The sequence below is a fragment of the Eurytemora carolleeae genome, unplaced genomic scaffold (genome assembly GCF_000591075.1).
Source record: "Eurytemora carolleeae unplaced genomic scaffold, Eaff_2.0 scaffold67, whole genome shotgun sequence".
Lineage (NCBI taxonomy): Eukaryota > Metazoa > Arthropoda > Copepoda > Calanoida > Temoridae > Eurytemora > Eurytemora carolleeae.
The window spans coordinates 82,787-101,836 of NW_019396097.1; the positions used below are offsets into that span (position 1 = coordinate 82,787).

Here is a 19,050-nt window from a genome sequence, read left to right on the forward strand (position 1 = left end):
GATAGTACAGTATACAGGTTGAAATATTTAAAGATAGAAATATAAAAGTTAGAAGTTGAATTATATCCAAAATCATGCTTTAATACACTAATAGTTTTAAAGAAAAAAAAGTTTTGCTTAATACAAGGTTGTTATTTTTATTCATTTTCTTGAAAAAAATTTTTTCAGAAGTTTTTCTTAACATTAATAAAGTTTCTGTAACAATAATTTTACAAATAAACTTTTGTTAATTTTTAACAAACATTCAGTAATGAGAAAAAGAAACAACAAATATGATAAATGATTTATATGTCACTAACTTTAAGATATAGAATGTTTGAAACGTTTAAACCTCCCTCTGCATGCTTTCTTCATTTTTCTTGTTAGTGTTTTTATACTCAATGAACCTAATTTTCCTCAACTTGATTTAGCATGTGGTGATCAGCTGACTGCGTATACATTCTTCGATACTGCTTAAGAATTTTAGTTAAATTGAAGTTGTCCAAATTAAATTGCATTTTCCAAAGCTGGGTCTATTGTGCTGTGTGAATACTTTCATATATGATAAAAAATTCACTTTTGAAAGATGGATATAGAAATGGGTCATTTTCAAAAAAGTGTAAAAAAAATTTTGGTTTGATGATTTTTAAACAACTAAATGTGAACCGGAGGCTGGTGAGAGAAAAACCTTTTTACTAAATTAACATCTCATATTTTGACCAAACAAACCCCACTATAGCCTAATGTACATTCTAAATGCTTTTTTGCTAGAGTCACTCTTGTTACAAAATAAAAGCTTATGGAGTCACAAGGTTGTAAATTCGTAAAAATTCTTGGAAAAACTAAAGTGATGCGCTTTTGTTAATCTGAAGCAAGGTTATAATGCAAGGAAAGTTAATTGCAGTTGCGTATACTCTGAATACATATTGAAACCAGTTCTCTCTGGGCGGAATTTGTAAACAAGAAAAGATGCATCAGTGTTCGTATATAAGAATCTGAGGAGGTTAAAAGCATTTAACTTTGATAATTTTGATAATTCACATAATTCCTTTGACCAGAATATTTCATTGATTTTTTATGTGAAAGATAATTCCTATGTCAGGCTTCCATATACGTCTTGTGTTTACATTCCCGCCCAGAGACTGTAGTACAAAAGATGCGTACACCTCTGAAACAACTTTCCTTGCATTATAACCTTGAGCTAAAGTGAATCCGAGAATTATTTTTTTTCTGGCAGTTTTTGCTGTAATGTTATTTTCTCCAGTCAAATTAAACAAAAAGTTTTCTCTTTCTTTTAGATTTTTAAAATGCAAAAAATATCATTGAAAGTTCTCCTCAGATTCTTAAGTGCTTATTCTCATTGGAATCTTGGTAAGTTTAATTTGACCCATAAAAGTTTAACCAGGGGCGTATACAGGGATTTGTCCAGGAGGGGAGGGGGGGGGGCTTATATATGTATATCCCATTTAAAATTCGGTGATGGTGATGGACCAAACCTCTGTAGAGTTCGTAGAGTAAAAAAAAGTTTATGTTAGTTCCACATTTATTGCAAATATATTTCGGTCTGGGTTGACCCTCGTCAGTTCTAATGATATAATAACCATCAAAATCGATAAAAAAATGAAAAAAATTGTTAAAACCACAAGAAAATAAACAAACAAAAAGATTATTCAAAATAAAAATTTGGACTGTCAAATGGACATAAGGGAAACGAACTCAGATAATGAGATGGAAAAAAGATAATTTGCAAATATTCACTTTTAAAAAAATGTTTAAGACAATTATTATTCCTTGAGATTGTTTCTGTCACAAATTTTAGAGGCCGTTAAGGCTTGAAAACCTCCCCTGGAAACCACTGTATTATCATTTATTAACACAAATCTTTCAATATTCTACTGATTTAAAAAACCGCATGTTGTAGTGTTAAATTTTAGATTTTTGATTTATTTTAAACTTTCTTAACTACTTAAATTATTTAAATAACTTTAATATGCATAAATAAAACCGTTTTGCGTTTTCACATTCTTATAGAATTTTTTTTGGTAATTTCATATTTTTCAAGTCAGACGGTCTGAGGGATATCATCTATATTTTGTAACAAAGGTTAGAAAAATAATATTATTAAAATTGGAGAGAAAAAAATTATAAGTTAGATATTATTTCAGGAGAGCACCGGTTCGACAGTTAGGCAAGCTTTAGTGAGAGAATGTTTATCTGGTTCTGATGAGAATTGCAACTGCACTTGAACGGAATTATCAATTCATAATTTCCATTTAGCTGCACAGCTGCACGGTATTGAATACATTGGGTATTAAGAAATACAATACTATATCTGGCTCGTGTGAGGGCATGCATTCAAAATTAGAATTTATCGAGAAGAGTTTTAAATGAGACTGCAAGCGTCCCTCCATAAAAAAGGCAGCAATGTCTGATTTACAACGGTGCCCTTGAAACCTTGATTTGTTCAGAACTGTGGAATATACTGTGTTTATTTCTGTGCATTTCTCCATTGTTTCTTATTCAAGAAACAATGCAGAGAAACCATGAATTAAAGCAACCAGTGTCAGAATTTTATGACTTGAAGCCGCGTCTCAAATCTCCCACAAAGCCGGTTTCAATTGAGCGACGGCTTAAATCTTGAAATATTGAATATAATTTTAAGTGGAACCAACCATATTTGAGTCGCGGCTCAAATTTTTTTAAATCAGCCTCTGTTTAAATAAAAAAAAACATTTGTCTAATTAATACTTGATCAGACAAAGCTTTCGAAGAGCATTATACATGTTTGCATGGACGGTCACATGACATAATGCTTACAGTACCTTAAATCTCTTCTCAACTCCATAAATATTTTGCCATTTAAAATAAAATTTGTTCAATGACCAAAGACGACATAGACGGATTTTTAGTTGGCTTTATTGTTCATAATTTTGCAAATATCACAAATGCCGCGTATAGTTTTCCCGAGCACAAGGAGAGACGACATGAAAAACGAAGACGACGAACAGGAAATCGGATTCGTAAACAACCAGATCGACAGATTCCTCTGGTGAGACGAGCAAAGATAAAGGGGTAAGCCATCTTATTAATTGAATCAAATCAAAATTCTATGAATCAGTTCGGGAGAGATGACATTTGCAATTTTTAATCCTGAAATTAAATCTAGTTTGGAAGATGAGAAAGCTGGAAGTGGAAAAGATGTTTTTATTTTTTCTCCAATTTTTGAAACTGTCGAGGAGGCCGTTCAAGTTGGAATAGGTAGTTTTATAATTCATAAAATTTTAATGTTTTCCTACAGTGAGTTCTAGAAAAAATAGGAAGTCGACATTTAAGCAATCTTTAAATGTACTAGATGTTGTTAGGCAGAATATAGTTGTAATCCTAAATTAAAAATTACTTATTAAGTAAAATGGTCTGTGCACCCTGCAAACAATTGTTGTGTCCCATGTTCATTTAATATCATAACTTAATTTAAAAAGTCGTCTTCCTATTCCACAGTTATTTGGTAGAACAGTTGTAATTCGCTTGATGAAGAAAACCACAATTGAAAATTGTCAATTATCAAATTTAAACATGTATATCTCTGTTATTCTTGATTACACAAAGAAAACCATTTTAAAATTTAAATTAAATCAAAATTTTAAATTTAAAATTTAAAATCGTTTTGCCTATATGATGCCAGCCACTCTACGAATGGTCATCTATAATCTCTTAACAGGTTTTACCTGTGTTTAGATATATCCGGAGAATCAGGTTCTGGTCCAGTACTAGGAGTACCTGGAGTACCAGGAGTACCAGGTGTACCAGGACCTTTATCTCTACTCGATGAAAAAAGTAAAAGGTATAATTTGGACTTTTACGCCAAACTTACGCAACTTAGGGTCGAAAACACTGAAGTGATGGTCCCCAGACTATTGCACATTTAGATTTTCATTTTCCAAAAAAGTATTAAATCAGTTGAAATTGTATAAATTGCTTTTATTAGTGAAAGCATTGAAAAAAAACGAAAAACCGCCGCGTTTTATTTTCTCTACCTATTTTGAAGAAACTTTTTTTCTAATCCCTTTATCTTTGCAGCCTCCTGATATTTAACCCTGATAAAATTCATGGTTTGAATCTCATATAGGTCTAAGACATTGTGTTTTTTGTTTAAACGTTAGGAATATAAATATTTATGATTTATTCCTAACAGTGATATCGTGAACTTTGAAAAAAATAGCTTTAAAATAAACTTTTTTGTTTTGTTTTTAAGGTCGTCTTATGATTCCTTAGCCTGGGACGACTTTTTACCTTACAAGGTAAAGTTGTTTGAAATTTATAAATTATAAAATTAAAAGAAATATCAGCAAAAATTGACTTAATTTTTCTTTACAGAAAATATCATAAATTGTAAATCATAAACTTAAGATTCATAATTTTATCCAATCATCTGTTTTTTTCGCAAATTTTCTAATAAGAAATTTTTGATACTTTTAGTCAGATAACAGTGCAGACGATTCTTCTTATGATACTATTGAAAATAGTACGGAGCTAGGTATTTTATAGTAGTAATAAATAATGATAATAATAATAATAATAATAATAATAATAATAATAATGATAAATCTAAATAAAAATTAAAGTAACATTTAAATGTTTCAGATTCAAAGGAATCAACACCTTTTTTCATAGGTTTTAAATCTTAAACGCAAAACACTTAAAAACCTAAAATGATTTTGCAACAGTTTCGTCCTAATTTAATCAGAAATCTTTATGAAAATATTTGTTTTTCATTCTAACGTATAGGGTTTCCAGTGAACGAAAACTTCGTTCGGTTTTCGTAATTTTATTCGCGAAATTTTGCGAAAATGAATTAAGCGAAAACGATGCAACAAATTTTTTTTTTATATTTTTATTGAAATGAAAGGTTGTGAGTAGCTGCAACAATTAATTGCGCAAAAAAACTTATGGAATTCTCTGCTCAAAGCTCAGCATTAGAAGTTTTATTATCATAATTAATAATTTTTGCATTCCCCCCCCCCCAAAGTTTCGCATTTGCTTTTTCGCAAAATTTTCGCATTTCTTATTTCGCGAAATTGTAAGTTAAAGATTTAAATTGTAAGACGATATTCCACCGGATTTTGGAACTTCGGATCTAAACGAATCCAGCAATTATAATATTTGTGTCAGGTAAAATATCAAATATTTAATCCGGCAATTATAATATTTGTGTCAGGTAAAATATCAAATATTTAATCCAGCAATTATAATATTTGTGTCAGGTAAAATATCAAATATTTAATCCAGCAATTATAATATTTGTGTCAGGTAAAATATCAAATATTTAATCCAGCAATTATAATATTTGTGTCAGGTAAAATATCAAATATTATTTTCCTGGTTAAAATAAAAAATAAATTTATTATGATTTCTGATGTACGTAAGTAAAAAAATATAATTTTCGTTTCAAAGCTAAAAAAAACCTTCAAACAATACTGCTAATCTGTCCCCATAGATACTAAATGAATGGTATTTTTTTATTAATATTTAATTTTGATTTTTAATTTTAATAAATTAAAATACATAATATGTTAGAAATGAAATTAATAATTGTGCAAAAAATACCATTTTAATTCGAGATTTCGTAATCAAGAAAGATTTTTACATAAAAGATTTTTCTTGAAAAGTATGTATTTCTCTCTATTTTAGAAATCAAGCAGATAAGCTAATTAAGGATATGCTCCAACTAAGGTTAATACTTTTTTAAATAATTTTTTGTATATCTTATTCTAATTTTCTTTTCATAATATCCTTGCAACCTGCTGACATTTCAAACTTTGACTATTAGAACAAATTCATATTTTGATATATCAAAGGAGGCAATGATGATCAGAAAATTATAGCTTGAGGCAGTTGTTCAGTTCCTTTTTTAAGTATTAAAAAGTGCGATAAAATGTGATTTTTAAATTTAGATATAAATATTTTCAAACTTTATGTTAGGGAATTTTTTTTAAAAACCCAACACATTTTGAAATTACGATTATTAGAATATAAGAACTTTTTTGTTGACTTAAAGGGAGTTTTCGCAAAAAGTTAAAGGATGTATTAACGATCTGAGTGGAATAGCCATTTTCTCCTTTAATATGCAACAGATAGAAGTAAAATTAGTATCGATTAATTTCAAATACAATTCTATTTTTTAGGCTATACCCACTTTCATTTTTTGCATTCAGCCCCTTTAATAAAAACAATTAGACAATGCCTTCAGCAATTTTTCTGAACACTGACTTATTTTAAATTGAAAAAAATGTGAAAAATTCTTCACATTTTGTTTGTTTGTTCTACAGTCAGAACCAGAAAGCTATGTCAACTTTTAAAACTCAAGTTATGACTTTAAAAATACTTTTTGCTTTGTAACAACATTAAATGCACTTCAGTATTGCTTTAATGTCGTCTTCATATTCTACAGTGTTCTGGGTTAGGATTCACATTGTAGTTAAAGAAATTTAGTCTTTGCCACAGACTCAAATTTTCTAATCCTTATATCTTTGCAACCTGATGGTGTAAACCATTAATATTTTAAACTTAAGTTCTTGATCTAACAGATTTTATGTTTTGAAATATTAAATTGTAATGTTATTTCGAATATTTGGAATCAAAACAAATAATTTAAAAATTGATAGATTTCAGTCTAAGTATCAATTAAACCTTTTGATGAAATTTATAAGACTTCTAATATTTAACAGTGTGCTCGCAGAATTGAATAACAGGAATTTAAGGTTTGATTTATTGACATATAATATTTACAAGTTAAAAATTTGATAAAATTCGAACAAGTATAAAAGGTGCATAAAAATATATAAGTTCAAAACGAGCTCAGTATTTTAGGACAATTTACAAGTATAAAAGATGCATAAAAATACATATGTTTAAAAACTAGCCCAGTTTTTAATGAAAATTTCACAAGTATAAAAGATGCATAAGAATGTTAACTTAAAAACAAGAGATTTTAGAGAGGGAGGGTTTAGGGGAATATAAATATATAGAGAGACCTGGTTAGAAGAGTAGTAGTAGTTCTGCCTGTGAACCCCAGACTGAATCTACTACGAAAAGGTGGCCTTTTTATACGGCCTGGTATTGCATAATTATGATGAAAAACTAGGACATATTTCATGACTTGTAAGGGAGAGAATGTTTGAGAACATGCATATTTCACAATGATGATAAAAATATAGGGCTTGAGAAGGTAGAAGTTGTAAAGATAAACTCAATTTATAAATTCAGAATGTTCTAGAATATGCATATTGCACAATGATGATAAAAATAAAGGGCTTGTGAAAGTAGAAACTGTTAAGAATGAATTCAATTGTAATTCAGAGATTATAAAGATAGAATAGGAGGGGAAGGGAGAAAACATGTACAATGAATACAAAACATATATATCTGTAAACTAAATAAAATTTTCTTGATTCTTGATTGTCCAGTGTAACAAAAGGAAATGATCTCCATCGATGCTGAATATCTCATGAGAATCCTCTCTGTCATTTATCTCATCTCTAGTAGGAGCCAAACAGTTATTTTGATAGAAAATATTGTTAGAATTTATAATCTTGGAGATTATAACAAAATTGGGTAGCACAGTTTTGCGGATTAGAAAATCAGAGATTGTGGCAAATGTTGTATTTCGGATTGTTCTAATATGAGTGAACAGTCCCTTGAATTCAACGGAATGCCAGGAGTCAGTACATCCCGAGCCGTAGCAGAGTAGACACAAGTCTCCTGCACATTACCGCTCCGGGACCTGTGCTATATACAGCGCACAGACAGCATACAGATGGAATCTTTCAAGATGAGCTGACAGTTAGAAGAAGATGAACCGGGTTCCCGTTATCATACCGAACCCCGCCTACATTGAAGAAGTGGAGCTGGATGAAGATGAAGTTGATCCAGCTGACCTCACTCCTCTTATCAGTGGGGACACTCCAATTGTCACCGTTCCTGCCTCGGAGGATGAAGATGTAGCTGAGGAGGTTGTAGAGGATGAAGATGAGGATGAGAAGGTGGAAGATATTCCGCATATACTCCGGGAAGTAATCCAAGACTTAGAAGAACTGAACCGGGAGTTAAGGAGTATGATGTCCCCGCCTCTTGGGGACACGAGCTCTCTGAGGCTGGCTAAACCAGCATACTGTTGTCCCTAACGTTGATGTATGGGACACAGGGAAGGCTTTAGAGCAGGAGCACAGGCTGTACAGCCTGACCCAACTATGATAGAGGTCAGGGACAGGCTGTCTAATCAGGTTTGGGATCTGCTCCAGATTATGCAGGAGCGGGTTGACCAGCATACCTGTAATAATAAAGATATAAAGTTGATAGACGGACTGAAAGCTATATCAGTCATGCACTTTAGACTTGGTAACCTAACTGAGAAAGTGCTTAAACGTCAAGCTGAGAAACCTCAGAAATAGAGAGGGATCAAAGCTAATAATTGTACCAGTAAATATCTTTATGTGATGTTATATATGCATTTATGAATATGTAAATAAATGTAATGACGTTGTAAGAATGAGTTTATTACTTTGGGTGTTAATAATTGCACGTGCATACAATTATATAAGGCTTACTCTCTATGTTGGAGATAGCTGAAGTATAGTAATGCCAGGTTGCAAAGATATTGACGGCGCATGAGGGTTAGGCCCGAGTGATAGGAATAACCCGATCTGCAATGTCATCAGGTTGCACAGATGATAGATAAAACAAGTAAGATAACTTAAAGTAAAATCTCATCAAAGTGCCAATTAAGTTTGCTAATTTATTGCATAAGTTTAGTAGTGCGAGAATACTACACAAAGCCTTAATTTCTTTATAGAAGAGAGATAGAAGAAATGAATTATCAATCCAAACCTACAGATGAACCCATTGTAATCAGGTATGTTAAAACACGCAGGTTTTAGCTTTAGTTTTGAATACGTAATAAAATGAGTTAAACTCCCTGGGACCTAATTAAAAAAAATAATATGAAGACATATATATGTTTAAAGAATAATAGAGTTTCAATGAGCAAAACTATTAAATATTTGGCACAAAATTTGTATTATTCTTCTTATAATATAAAGCCCATTGAAAAATTGTCAAGACGACATTTTAAAAATTCTTTTGATGTCTTCGAAGTTCTGGGTTCGATTGTACTAACATTTTTGTTATGGCATGCAACAAGATAAACTTTGAATTGTACAGTTAAGTTAGCCATCTATAGATTAAGTTTGCGCATAGTGCGAACGGAAATTATAGTCGTCACAAGTTGATGACGAATTTTGAAATTTTTAAAACAATCCTTTTAACTTTTTTTTAGTGGGGAAATAGTTGCTATTGACGAATCCTCATCGCAGCAGCATCTTTATGATAGATTAGGTTAGACTTTCAAAATTATATTTTTTCTTCAACTTCATATTTTATTTTTTGCTATTGTCAAAAAGAACCGCTTAAAGTTTTTCCTAAGAGCCATAAACATCTCTCAGTCAAATCATAGGGTGTGACTTCAAAAAGCGGCCCGGCCCGTGACTAAAACGACCTTGGGTTATAAAACGGCCCTTGGCTATAAAACGGCACCGGGTTATAAAACGGTCCGGGGTTATAAAACAGCCCGGGGTTATACAACGGTTCGGGGTTATTAAACGACCCTGGCTTATAAAACGGCCGCCCTTGGTTTTAAAACGGCCCGTGACTAAAATGACCCTGGGTTATAAACGACCCTGGGTAATAAACGACCCGGGGTTATAAACAACCCGGGGTTATAAAACGGCCTGGGGTTATAAAACGGCACTGGGTTATAAAACGGTCCAGGGATATAAAGCGGTCCGGGGTTATAAAACGCTTAATGTGGCATTGAGCCTATGCCAGACTCTGATTTTCTAATCTCTAGATCTTTGCAACCAAATTAACTAATCAAGCTCCGTGTATATTTTATATTGCACAGTTGCTGTTTTTTACAGTGTACTGTATACACTGCACAGTTGCTGTATTTTACAGTGTACTGTATACACTGTACAGTTGCTGTATTTTACAGTTTACTGTTTACACTGCACAGTTGCTGTATTTTACAGTGTACTGTATACACTGCACAGTTGCTGTATTTTACAGTGTACTGTTTACACTGCACAGTTGCTGTATTTTACAGTGTACTGTATACACTGTACAGTTGCTGTATTTTGCAGTGTACTGTATACACTGTACAGTTGCTGTATTTTACAGTGTACTGTATACACTGCACAGTTGCTGTATTTTACAGTGTACTGTATACACTGCACAGTTGCTGTATTTTACAGTGTACTGTATACACTGTACAGTTGCTGTATTTTACAGTGTACTGTATAAACTGCACAGTTGCTGTATTTTACAGTGTACTGTATAAACTGCACAGTTGCTGTATTTTACAGTTTACTGTATACACTGCACAGTTGCTGTATTTTACAGTGTACTGTATACACTGTACAGTTGCTGTATTTTACAGTGTACTGTTTACACTGCACAGTTGCTGTATTTTACAGTTTACTGTTTACACTGCACAGTTGCTGTATTTTACAGTGTACTGTATACACTGCACAGTTGCTGTATTTTACAGTGTACTGTATACACTGCACAGTTGCTGTATTTTACAGTGTACTGTTTACACTGCACAGTTGCTGTATTTTACAGTTTACTGTATACACTGCACAGTTGCTGTATTTTAAAGTGTACTGTATACACTGCACAGTTGCTGTATTTGATGCTAATCATAATTTAACGTAGAAAACGTGTTGTTAATGCGATATTTCCCCCAAATAAAGGACCAGTAAGTCGTAATAAACAGACTTAAACATGTTGTAAATACAAAGGTTAATTGAAAGTTTTGAGTCCGAACCTTTCATAAAATGTTTGTTCAAAAAAACCTAAATCGTTTCTTCATCTCAATCTAAATATAAATATTTAGAAATTATAACCGCAGAGGTGAAAAAAGAAATGGAGATCAAGTCAGGTAAAATACAAAAATTTATACCATTTTTAGAATATTAATATAAAATTTTCTTCAAACACAAATTTTCTAGTCCTTTCAACATGCATGACGCTGTAGAAAAAATGTAAATTTTGAATGTTACCTGAAATTGAAATGCAATTATGAGTTCTGTAAAGGAACTGAGTTTTTGCCACAAACTCAAATTTAATAATCTGAAGATTAAATATTTCAAATTATGCATTCTGCTAGTCAAAGCTTTGAATATAAAAAGTGTACACCATCAGGTTGTAAAGATATAGGAATTAGGAAATCATTATCCATTACTTTTAGATAAGGAAAGGGCTGAAGGGAAAATCAACAGAATGAATATTGACGATGATACAAAAATTAGGTATTTTTAAGAAAGATCTGTTCTCTGTATTTTTTAACTTTGTTGTCTTTCTCCTAATAACATTCACTAGTCTTCGCTTAATTGGGCAAATATCGGGCGGAAATAGACGCTAAATCCAGGTTTACTCAAAGGCCGAATTTAAAGAATTTGAGCCGCGGCTTAAATTTAAGCCGCGGTTCAAATATGGTTGGTTCCACTTTAAATTGTGTCAAATTTTATAAGATTTAAGCCGGCGCTCAATTGAAACTGGTTTTTGGTGGATTTGAGACGCGGGTTAAATTCATTAAATTCAGACACTGGTTAATGTTTCTAAAGTTTATAACGAATAATGATTATTTTTTTTAGGAATTTTTTCAAGGAAATCGTTGAAAAGCAAGTATCTGTAAACGAGGAGCTAAATGCTCAGAACACAGAAGCAGATACTATTCATTCTCAGGGAGATGGTAATTATTTAGAGGAATCATCATATGTAACTTCACGAGACTCCTTAAAGGGACTGTTTGCGTAATTTTAAGTAACCCTTGATGTTAAGATGGCAATTCCCGAATTTCAATGGTGCCCTTTAAAGCTTTGTCTGATCAAGTATATTCAAGTTTATGTTTTTAAACTAATTATTTCCAATTTCATGGTTTCTTCACAAATTTTGACTTGCCATGCAGAATAAACAAAATAAAATAATTTTCAAAATAAAAATATACGATATTATCCACCATATAATTGATCGCTGATCAGATACAGGATTCAATGGTATCTGGTATTTACCTCTCTAAACGGAGGGTCATTTGAAATTACGCTTACAGCTCTGAGGACGTAAATTTCTTCTTCTCTTGTTATAAAAAGTACCAGATCTAACTGAAAACTCCGCGCGGTTTATTTGAAACACCGCCCCAAATTTCAGACAGCATAGAGTAAGCTGCATACAGTTTAAATAAAGCTTTCAGACGGCAAAACAGGACAGTACATCATCATCTTCTAGCGAGAATAATGTGGTATATACGTCATAATCCATTTATAGGATCTGAACACTCTAATCCCAAAACACAGCCAGCAACGTTGATATTACAGAATTTTGAGTTTTAAATATCAAATTGGGGTTCACAGATAGAGAGATATCGGATAATTAGAATTTGTGACGACTGTTCAGTTCCCTTTAAAAAGGAATAATTACTTGAACATTTAAGAATATTTTCTAGCATTCTTTAAAGAGCTGTTGTAGACGTAATTTTAAGCAACCCCCTTTTTAAAAATTGTTTTGTATAAAGTACTATCAGTATATTTGCAGCAGTGAATAAGGTAATGAAATTGAAGAAAATTTCAATCTGCTCAAAACAGAAAAAGACCATATCTACCTTATTGTTGGCTTAATTGTACTAGTGTGAAGCGGCCCAGTAACTCTTTCAAATCAGATTCAATTAAAAAAGTACGTTTACAGTTCTTTAAAGATACAATTACAGTGTTAGTTTATTTTAAAGAATGATCCAAAAAGAATTGTTGAAACTTTTAAAATTTTATATATTTAGGGCTACGTGAGCTTGAGTCACTTGCCACACAAGACTCGTGTAGTGATCAAATTCTGTTGGTGAATGAAGAGGAAAACAAGATGGAGGACATCCCGGAAATCCTGACAACAGCTGACCTAGATTCTGGAAAGAGAAAGAAGAAGAATAAAACGGAAAAGCCCCGGCCCACATTCAGTGTGGACTCTTTAAAAAGAAAATCTAAGAAGGTCTAAATTTTTATACTCATTATCTAATCTAAAGATATTTATTTTCAAAAATTTCAAAAGTATTTTTCTGTAAAAACAAATTTTATTTTATTTTTGAAATTTGAACTAAACCTTACTCTTTCCAAATCCTACTTGTTATTAGAATAAAATGTTATAACAACTCAAAATGGCGTACTCCGTCATATTGGTTTGATCAATGCCGCAATATTTTTTTATTTTGTAGAAAGACGACGGGAAAACTTTAGATATTCCTTTCTGTGGTTACAATCAATACAGAACACTTCATTCTCTAAATATGGATTCATTAGGGACAATAATAAAATATAAAACAATACATAAAGTTTTCAATGTAAAAGTTGATAAAAAATTACTATAATTTTGTCTGTTTTGAAGATCGAAGGCGTAAGGTAAAAAATGAATTTAATAAATATAAAATGAATTTAAATAAAAATAACTTTTTTAGAAAAAGAATCTGCAAACCATACTTTCTCCACATGACAAGCAGGAGGCAAAGGTAAATTAATCATTAAATAATTTTTTTAAATGTTCTGATATTTTCAAATGTTAGGAGATTATATCAATATAATGAAGACGACTTTCGATTTCAATTTTGATTCAAATCAAGGTACAGGGTGTCCCACGAAACATGACAATAGGCTCTTTGGTATTTGAATTTATTTGTGACATTTAGTCTTCTATCTACTTTAACATGTATGATTCTTGAAACAATTATCACATAATTCTCATAGCCCTGGCATTTCCAAAAAGTGGTCTGCGTTTTTTGTGCTTTCAATATTACCGGAGATATAAAGAGTTTGGTTCAGATTTCAATTTTGTTAAATAAAAGCAAAATTGTCGAAATCTGAACGAAATTTCTTCATATCTCGGGCAATATTGAAAGCACAAAAAAGGCAGACCACATTTTGGAAATGGCAGGACAAGGGAAATTTTGTGATTATTATCTCTAGAAATTTACTTCTAAAATTAGATTGACAAATAAACGCAGCAAATTATATCAAAAATCAAGACGACATTCAAGTCGTCCTGCATACTGTCATGTTTCGTGGGACACCCTGCATATTAAACAGCATGAATACGCAAAAACATAGAAACAAAAAGAAGCTGTCAATTAACAGCTTTCCTTTAATTACGTGTACACATGTAATTCGAAAAAAGCATGTTAACAATTAAAACTTAAATAAAAAAGTCGTCTTCATTATATTCGTATAATCGCCTATGCACCGAATTATCATATTAATGATATTATATATTTATGATAAATTTTGTTTTTAAAGCCTTTTTATGTTCACAATATTTACTTCATATGATTCAGTTTTTATAAATAACATATAACATATCTGTCAATTGATATGATAAACTTATAATTTAAACAAAATATTATTTTCAGGAAATTCTAGAAGATCTTGTAGAAATACGAGATAAAAACAATAAGAAGGGACAAAATAATCTTGTACTTGATTCTATGATTAGGTATGATTTTATTCATTTAATAATTTCATCTTTATTCATTTATTTATTAATTTATTCACTCATTTATTTTTTCATTCATTTATTTATTCATCTATTCACTCATTTATTTATGCATGCACCTATTCATTTATTTATTAATTTATGCATTCATTTACTCATTTATTTATTAATTTATTCACTCCCTTATTTATACATTTATTTATTCATGTATGTCGTTATTCACGGATTCATCCGCTTATGCTTTTTGTATTCAAATTTCCATTTAGCCATTTTTTCATACAGTGGTCTGCAATGTTTCAATAAAAAGACGACTTTTTATTAAAGTTTTAATTGCTAACGAGATTTTTTCGAATTACAAGTTTACAAGTAATATAAAGAAAAGATTTTTTATTAGAAATCTTCTCTTTGTTTCCATTTTTATGTGTATCCATGCTGTTTAAAAGTTTGATATAAATCAAACTCGAAAGTCGTCTTCATTGTAATGCTACATGTGACGACGAATGTATATCGATCATTTATTTATTTATTTTTTTAGTCTGTTTGCTCTGTCCTCTACTAATCTGCAGATTCCAGCCCAACCCAGTTCAGCGTCTTCTGTGGTTCAGTTTAAAGATTTATTCCACTTCGAGGAAATTAGTATTTAGATGTTCCAGATTAAATATGAAATTATTAAATTATGGAGAAGTTAATTTTGTTTAAATGAACTAATGGGGAACACCAGCGCTTGTACCCTAACCTAACCCTAAAATCACATTTTTTTGTTGTGAAAAAATATTTCAAATTTGATACAGGGTGGTTTAAAAAAATGAAAAAATAGTTCCATTGAGCAAATATTTGTCCAATAGGACGTTCTTGTTCTTTTGAGTATATCATTCGACTACTAGTCCTATTCAAACAGAGTATAGTACAATAGATGGCAACGTAGAATTTGTACACTCTCAGTACAGTTGTATTCTGTCGTCACAAGTGTCAATTCAGTTTTTGTGTCCGACAAAATCATCAATAATAGTGATAATTTTAGAATAAAGTGCTTATCTTACAGTAAAATAAGTGCAATTTTATGTGTTCTTTAGTTTCTGTTTTTACACTTTTTTATTTAATCTTGGGAAACATGTCAACTAATTTGAGAAAATTTCGTTTTCCTTGTTATATTTGACACTTGTGAAGTAGTGTATAATTCGTTAATTTCTCTGTTGCCACCTATTGTACTTGATAATCTATTTGGTCCTATTGATGTGTCACCGATATGATCATCCTACGTAAAACTTACGCAGAATATGAAACTTAATAAAACGTTGAAGCTAAAACATATAAATATTGATTGTCTAGGTGAATCAAAGTGAATCCAGGTAAATATTTAACATTTCTAAATCGTTAAAGGGACTGTAAGCGTAAGTGACCCTCCATGCAACGATGACAACGGTATCCCGGTCAAGTCTGAATGAGATATACATAATTTGGTTTCTTGAAATGGTTAATTTGTGTTTGAAAGTGACTTTCACATTTCTTGTTTATAAAAAGCAATTAAAAAACCTCCAGAGTCAGATAAATGACGATATCTTCCACATTTTTGATTCAAGGGCACTGTAAATTGGGCATTGCCATTTTTGCAATATTGGATTACGCTTATGCAGTCCCTTTAATATTTCTATAATATAAATTGGTGTTGTCTGTCTGTTTGTGTTTAATAAGCGTACGTCAAAACGGCTGAACCATTTCATTGGGCCGATTTTTTTGTGTTTACTCAAATAATTACTAAAACGACTAAAGAGCATTGTAAAAAAATTGAAACTGCAAAAATTGCAAAAAAGTTATTACTAACAATTTTCAATGTCGTCTTTATACTCTATTCTGATTTCTGATATGCCTACTGAATGTTTAGGTCTGTTTTTGAAAAGCTAGCGATGAATAACACCACTGAAAGCCACACATTACAGGTACAATTATACAGACATGAGAGTTCAGCGACATGATTAGAAGCAAGGTAATAATGCAAGGAAAGTTATTTCAAATGTGTTCGCAATTTTTGTACTGCAGTGTTGTTGACGGATATATAGCAAGATACTCAAGATAAAAAGACAATGAACCCCCTTCTCAAAAAAATCGATAACAAAGAATTTTCTGTATTTCCTGAAAAAAATACATGTATAGATAACTTTAACAATGTTATAATAAATGTTTATAATGAAAAAATCCTAACGATCTAATGGCAGATGAAAAAGGGGTAAACTATTGTTGAACAGTACTAAAAGACGTTTTAAACTTCTGAAATAAAATGACAATTGATTATTAACGAAAGTCACTAATTCTTTTTATAAAAATATTCTTTGTTTAATTTTTGAAAATGGATTCACAATGCGAGGTTGTTTATACTCCGACAGGGAGAACAAAGAAAAAGGGGGTTAACATTTTTGGTTTGGTTTTGGTGTCTCCGAGAGGGGATCTAAGTTAAAGACGACTTTACACGGAGCCTATAGTTAATGGTTGACAAGTGTACTGTCTTATGGCGGAAAAGTAAACACAAGACGGATGTCACAGCCTGACATGGAATCCATCTTCACATAAATAATCAATGAAATATTCTGGTCATATATGGAAACTATTTTGTGAATTTTCAAAATTATCAAAATTAAATGCTTTTATCCTCCTCGTATACTAGACGAACACTGATGCATCGATATATTCTTGTTTACAAATTCCGCCCAGAGAGAACTGGTTTCAATATGTACGCAGAGTATAATTAACTTTCCTTGCATTAATACCTTGATTAGAAGTCAGTTTTCTTTACGCAGCATTTATTCAACCGGATACGTTCTTCAAATTATTGAAACTCGGTATCTTAAATAATAATATTTGAGTTATTCAAACTAAGCAATTGTTTTTTTTCTATTTTTTTTACTTTCTATTCTAACTTTTCAATAAATATTTTTATAAGTAACAAGTAACAACATTTGTCGTCCTTATTAAAACTTCTTTTTAAAAACACGTCCTTTTGTAAAGAGTATATATATATATATATAAATATGTATATATATATATATATTTGTATATATTAAATATGTCTATATTAGTTTTCATTCAAAAAATATTTAAATAATATTATTTTTTATAGGATCTGTTCCCCTGGAGTGACAGAGAAGAGGGAAATCTGAAAAAATTAAAGTTTTGAATTTTTTTTTCAAAACCCGTCGTTGCCATTTCATAACTTTTTTCTTTCTTTTTTAGAATACATGTTAATACAATTAAAGTCTTCTTAGAATAAAAGCAAGATAAGAAACAAAAACTTTGTGTTTAAAATTAAAATACCTTAAAAAAGTATTTAAATTGCATCAAAGTAAAGAATTCTGTGAGGAAACCTAATTATGAGATCAAGTTATTTATATACATATACATTGATGTTGTTTTTTTACATCTGCATATAGAACTAGCTACATAAATACATCTATACACAGGGTGTCCCAATAAACATGGGAATTCAGTGACGAATTCGATATCGTCTTTTAAAAATAATTCTTTGATTTAGTGTAGTGTAGTGCTGAGAAAGCTGTAATCCGTAAGAATTTCGTCTGATACAGGGTGTCCCACGAAACATGACTTGAATGTCGTCTTGATTTTTGATATAATTTGCTGCGTTTATTTGTCAACCTAATTTTATAAGTAAATTTCTAGAAATAATAATCACAAAATTTCCCTTGTCCTGCCATTTCCAAAATGTGGTCTGCCTTTTTAGTGCTTTCAATATTGCCCGAGATATGAAGAATTTCGTTCAGATTTCGACAATTTTGCTTTTATTTAACAAAATTGAAATCTGAACCAAACTCTTTATATCTCCGGTAATATTGAAAGCACAAAAAACGCAGACCACTTTTTGGAAATGCCAGGGCTAGGAGAATTATGTGATAATTGTTTCAAGAATCACACATGTTAAAGTAGATAGAAGACTAAATGTCACAAATAAATTCAAATACCAAAGACGACTTCCAAGTCGTCTTGCTATTGTCATGTTTCGTGGGACACCCTGTATGTAAATATGACAGTTGGTGAATAGTTTTCAATGTCTTCTTCCATGATACTGTATTAGTTTTAAATAACTAGTACAGTATCATGGAGTTGCAGTTTATTTCATCAAACAAATCTTTTACTCAAATATATATTTGTTTGAAATCAATTTTACTATCTTATTACTGCCATTTAGTATTTCTTATCATCATATTTGATATCAAACAACTTAACAAATTACAAACTATTCACCAACTGTCATGTTTCTTGTCAAAGCAAAACTCAGTTTTTAGTTTTCAAACATTGCTTATAGATCTCAAAGGCAAAGCTGGGTTCCAAAGCTAATGTAAACATCAAAATATTTGTTACAGAATTAAAAGAAAATGAAATAACTCTTCTAAATATGGAATATGAAGACGACTTTATAATGAAGATATGACTTAAAATAGTTCAATGAACATGAGACACAATAATTTTTCAGTGTAAACAGAC

The 19,050-nt window shown here is 31.0% G+C and overlaps 2 protein-coding genes across 2 annotated transcripts in view; one reads left to right on the top strand and one right to left on the bottom strand.

Annotated features, from left to right (window-relative positions):
- Positions 1 to 7,087, bottom strand: part of LOC111694840 (golgin subfamily A member 6-like protein 22) — a 31,539-nt gene extending 24,452 nt beyond the window's left edge. The window contains exon 1 of the mRNA XM_023463873.1: positions 7,011 to 7,087. The gene's annotated coding sequence lies outside the window, so the exon portion shown is untranslated. The remainder of the gene's footprint in view (positions 1 to 7,010) is intronic.
- On the top strand, positions 1,257 to 17,806 carry LOC111694838 (uncharacterized). Its single transcript, XM_023463870.1, has 25 exons — positions 1,257 to 1,350; positions 2,042 to 2,082; positions 2,145 to 2,167; positions 2,938 to 3,051; positions 3,146 to 3,237; positions 3,715 to 3,820; positions 4,232 to 4,277; positions 4,456 to 4,513; positions 4,621 to 4,650; positions 5,082 to 5,148; positions 5,668 to 5,709; positions 8,828 to 8,887; positions 9,311 to 9,369; positions 10,928 to 10,972; positions 11,282 to 11,342; positions 11,688 to 11,785; positions 12,863 to 13,068; positions 13,292 to 13,376; positions 13,462 to 13,475; positions 13,532 to 13,582; positions 14,477 to 14,559; positions 15,095 to 15,188; positions 15,889 to 15,908; positions 16,442 to 16,496; positions 17,672 to 17,806. The coding sequence occupies exons 1-25, from the start codon at positions 1,287 to 1,289 to the stop codon at positions 17,726 to 17,728; spliced, it is 1,671 nt and encodes a 556-aa protein (XP_023319638.1). The 5' UTR covers positions 1,257 to 1,286; the 3' UTR covers positions 17,729 to 17,806.
- The last annotated feature ends 1,244 nt before the right edge of the window (positions 17,807 to 19,050 follow it).

What these genes read in the sequence shown, in the direction of transcription:
- LOC111694838 (XM_023463870.1), top strand. Translation starts at nt 1,287, where the DNA reads ATGCAAAAAATATCATTGAAAGTTCTCCTCAGATTCTTAAGTGCTTAT. An exon ending in ACGACTTTTTACCTTACAAG is followed by an intron (nt 4,278 to 4,455) that starts GTAAAGTTGTTT and finishes TGATACTTTTAG; the next exon opens with TCAGATAACAGTGCAGACGA. An exon ending in GACGATGATACAAAAATTAG is followed by an intron (nt 11,343 to 11,687) that starts GTATTTTTAAGA and finishes TATTTTTTTTAG; the next exon opens with GAATTTTTTCAAGGAAATCG.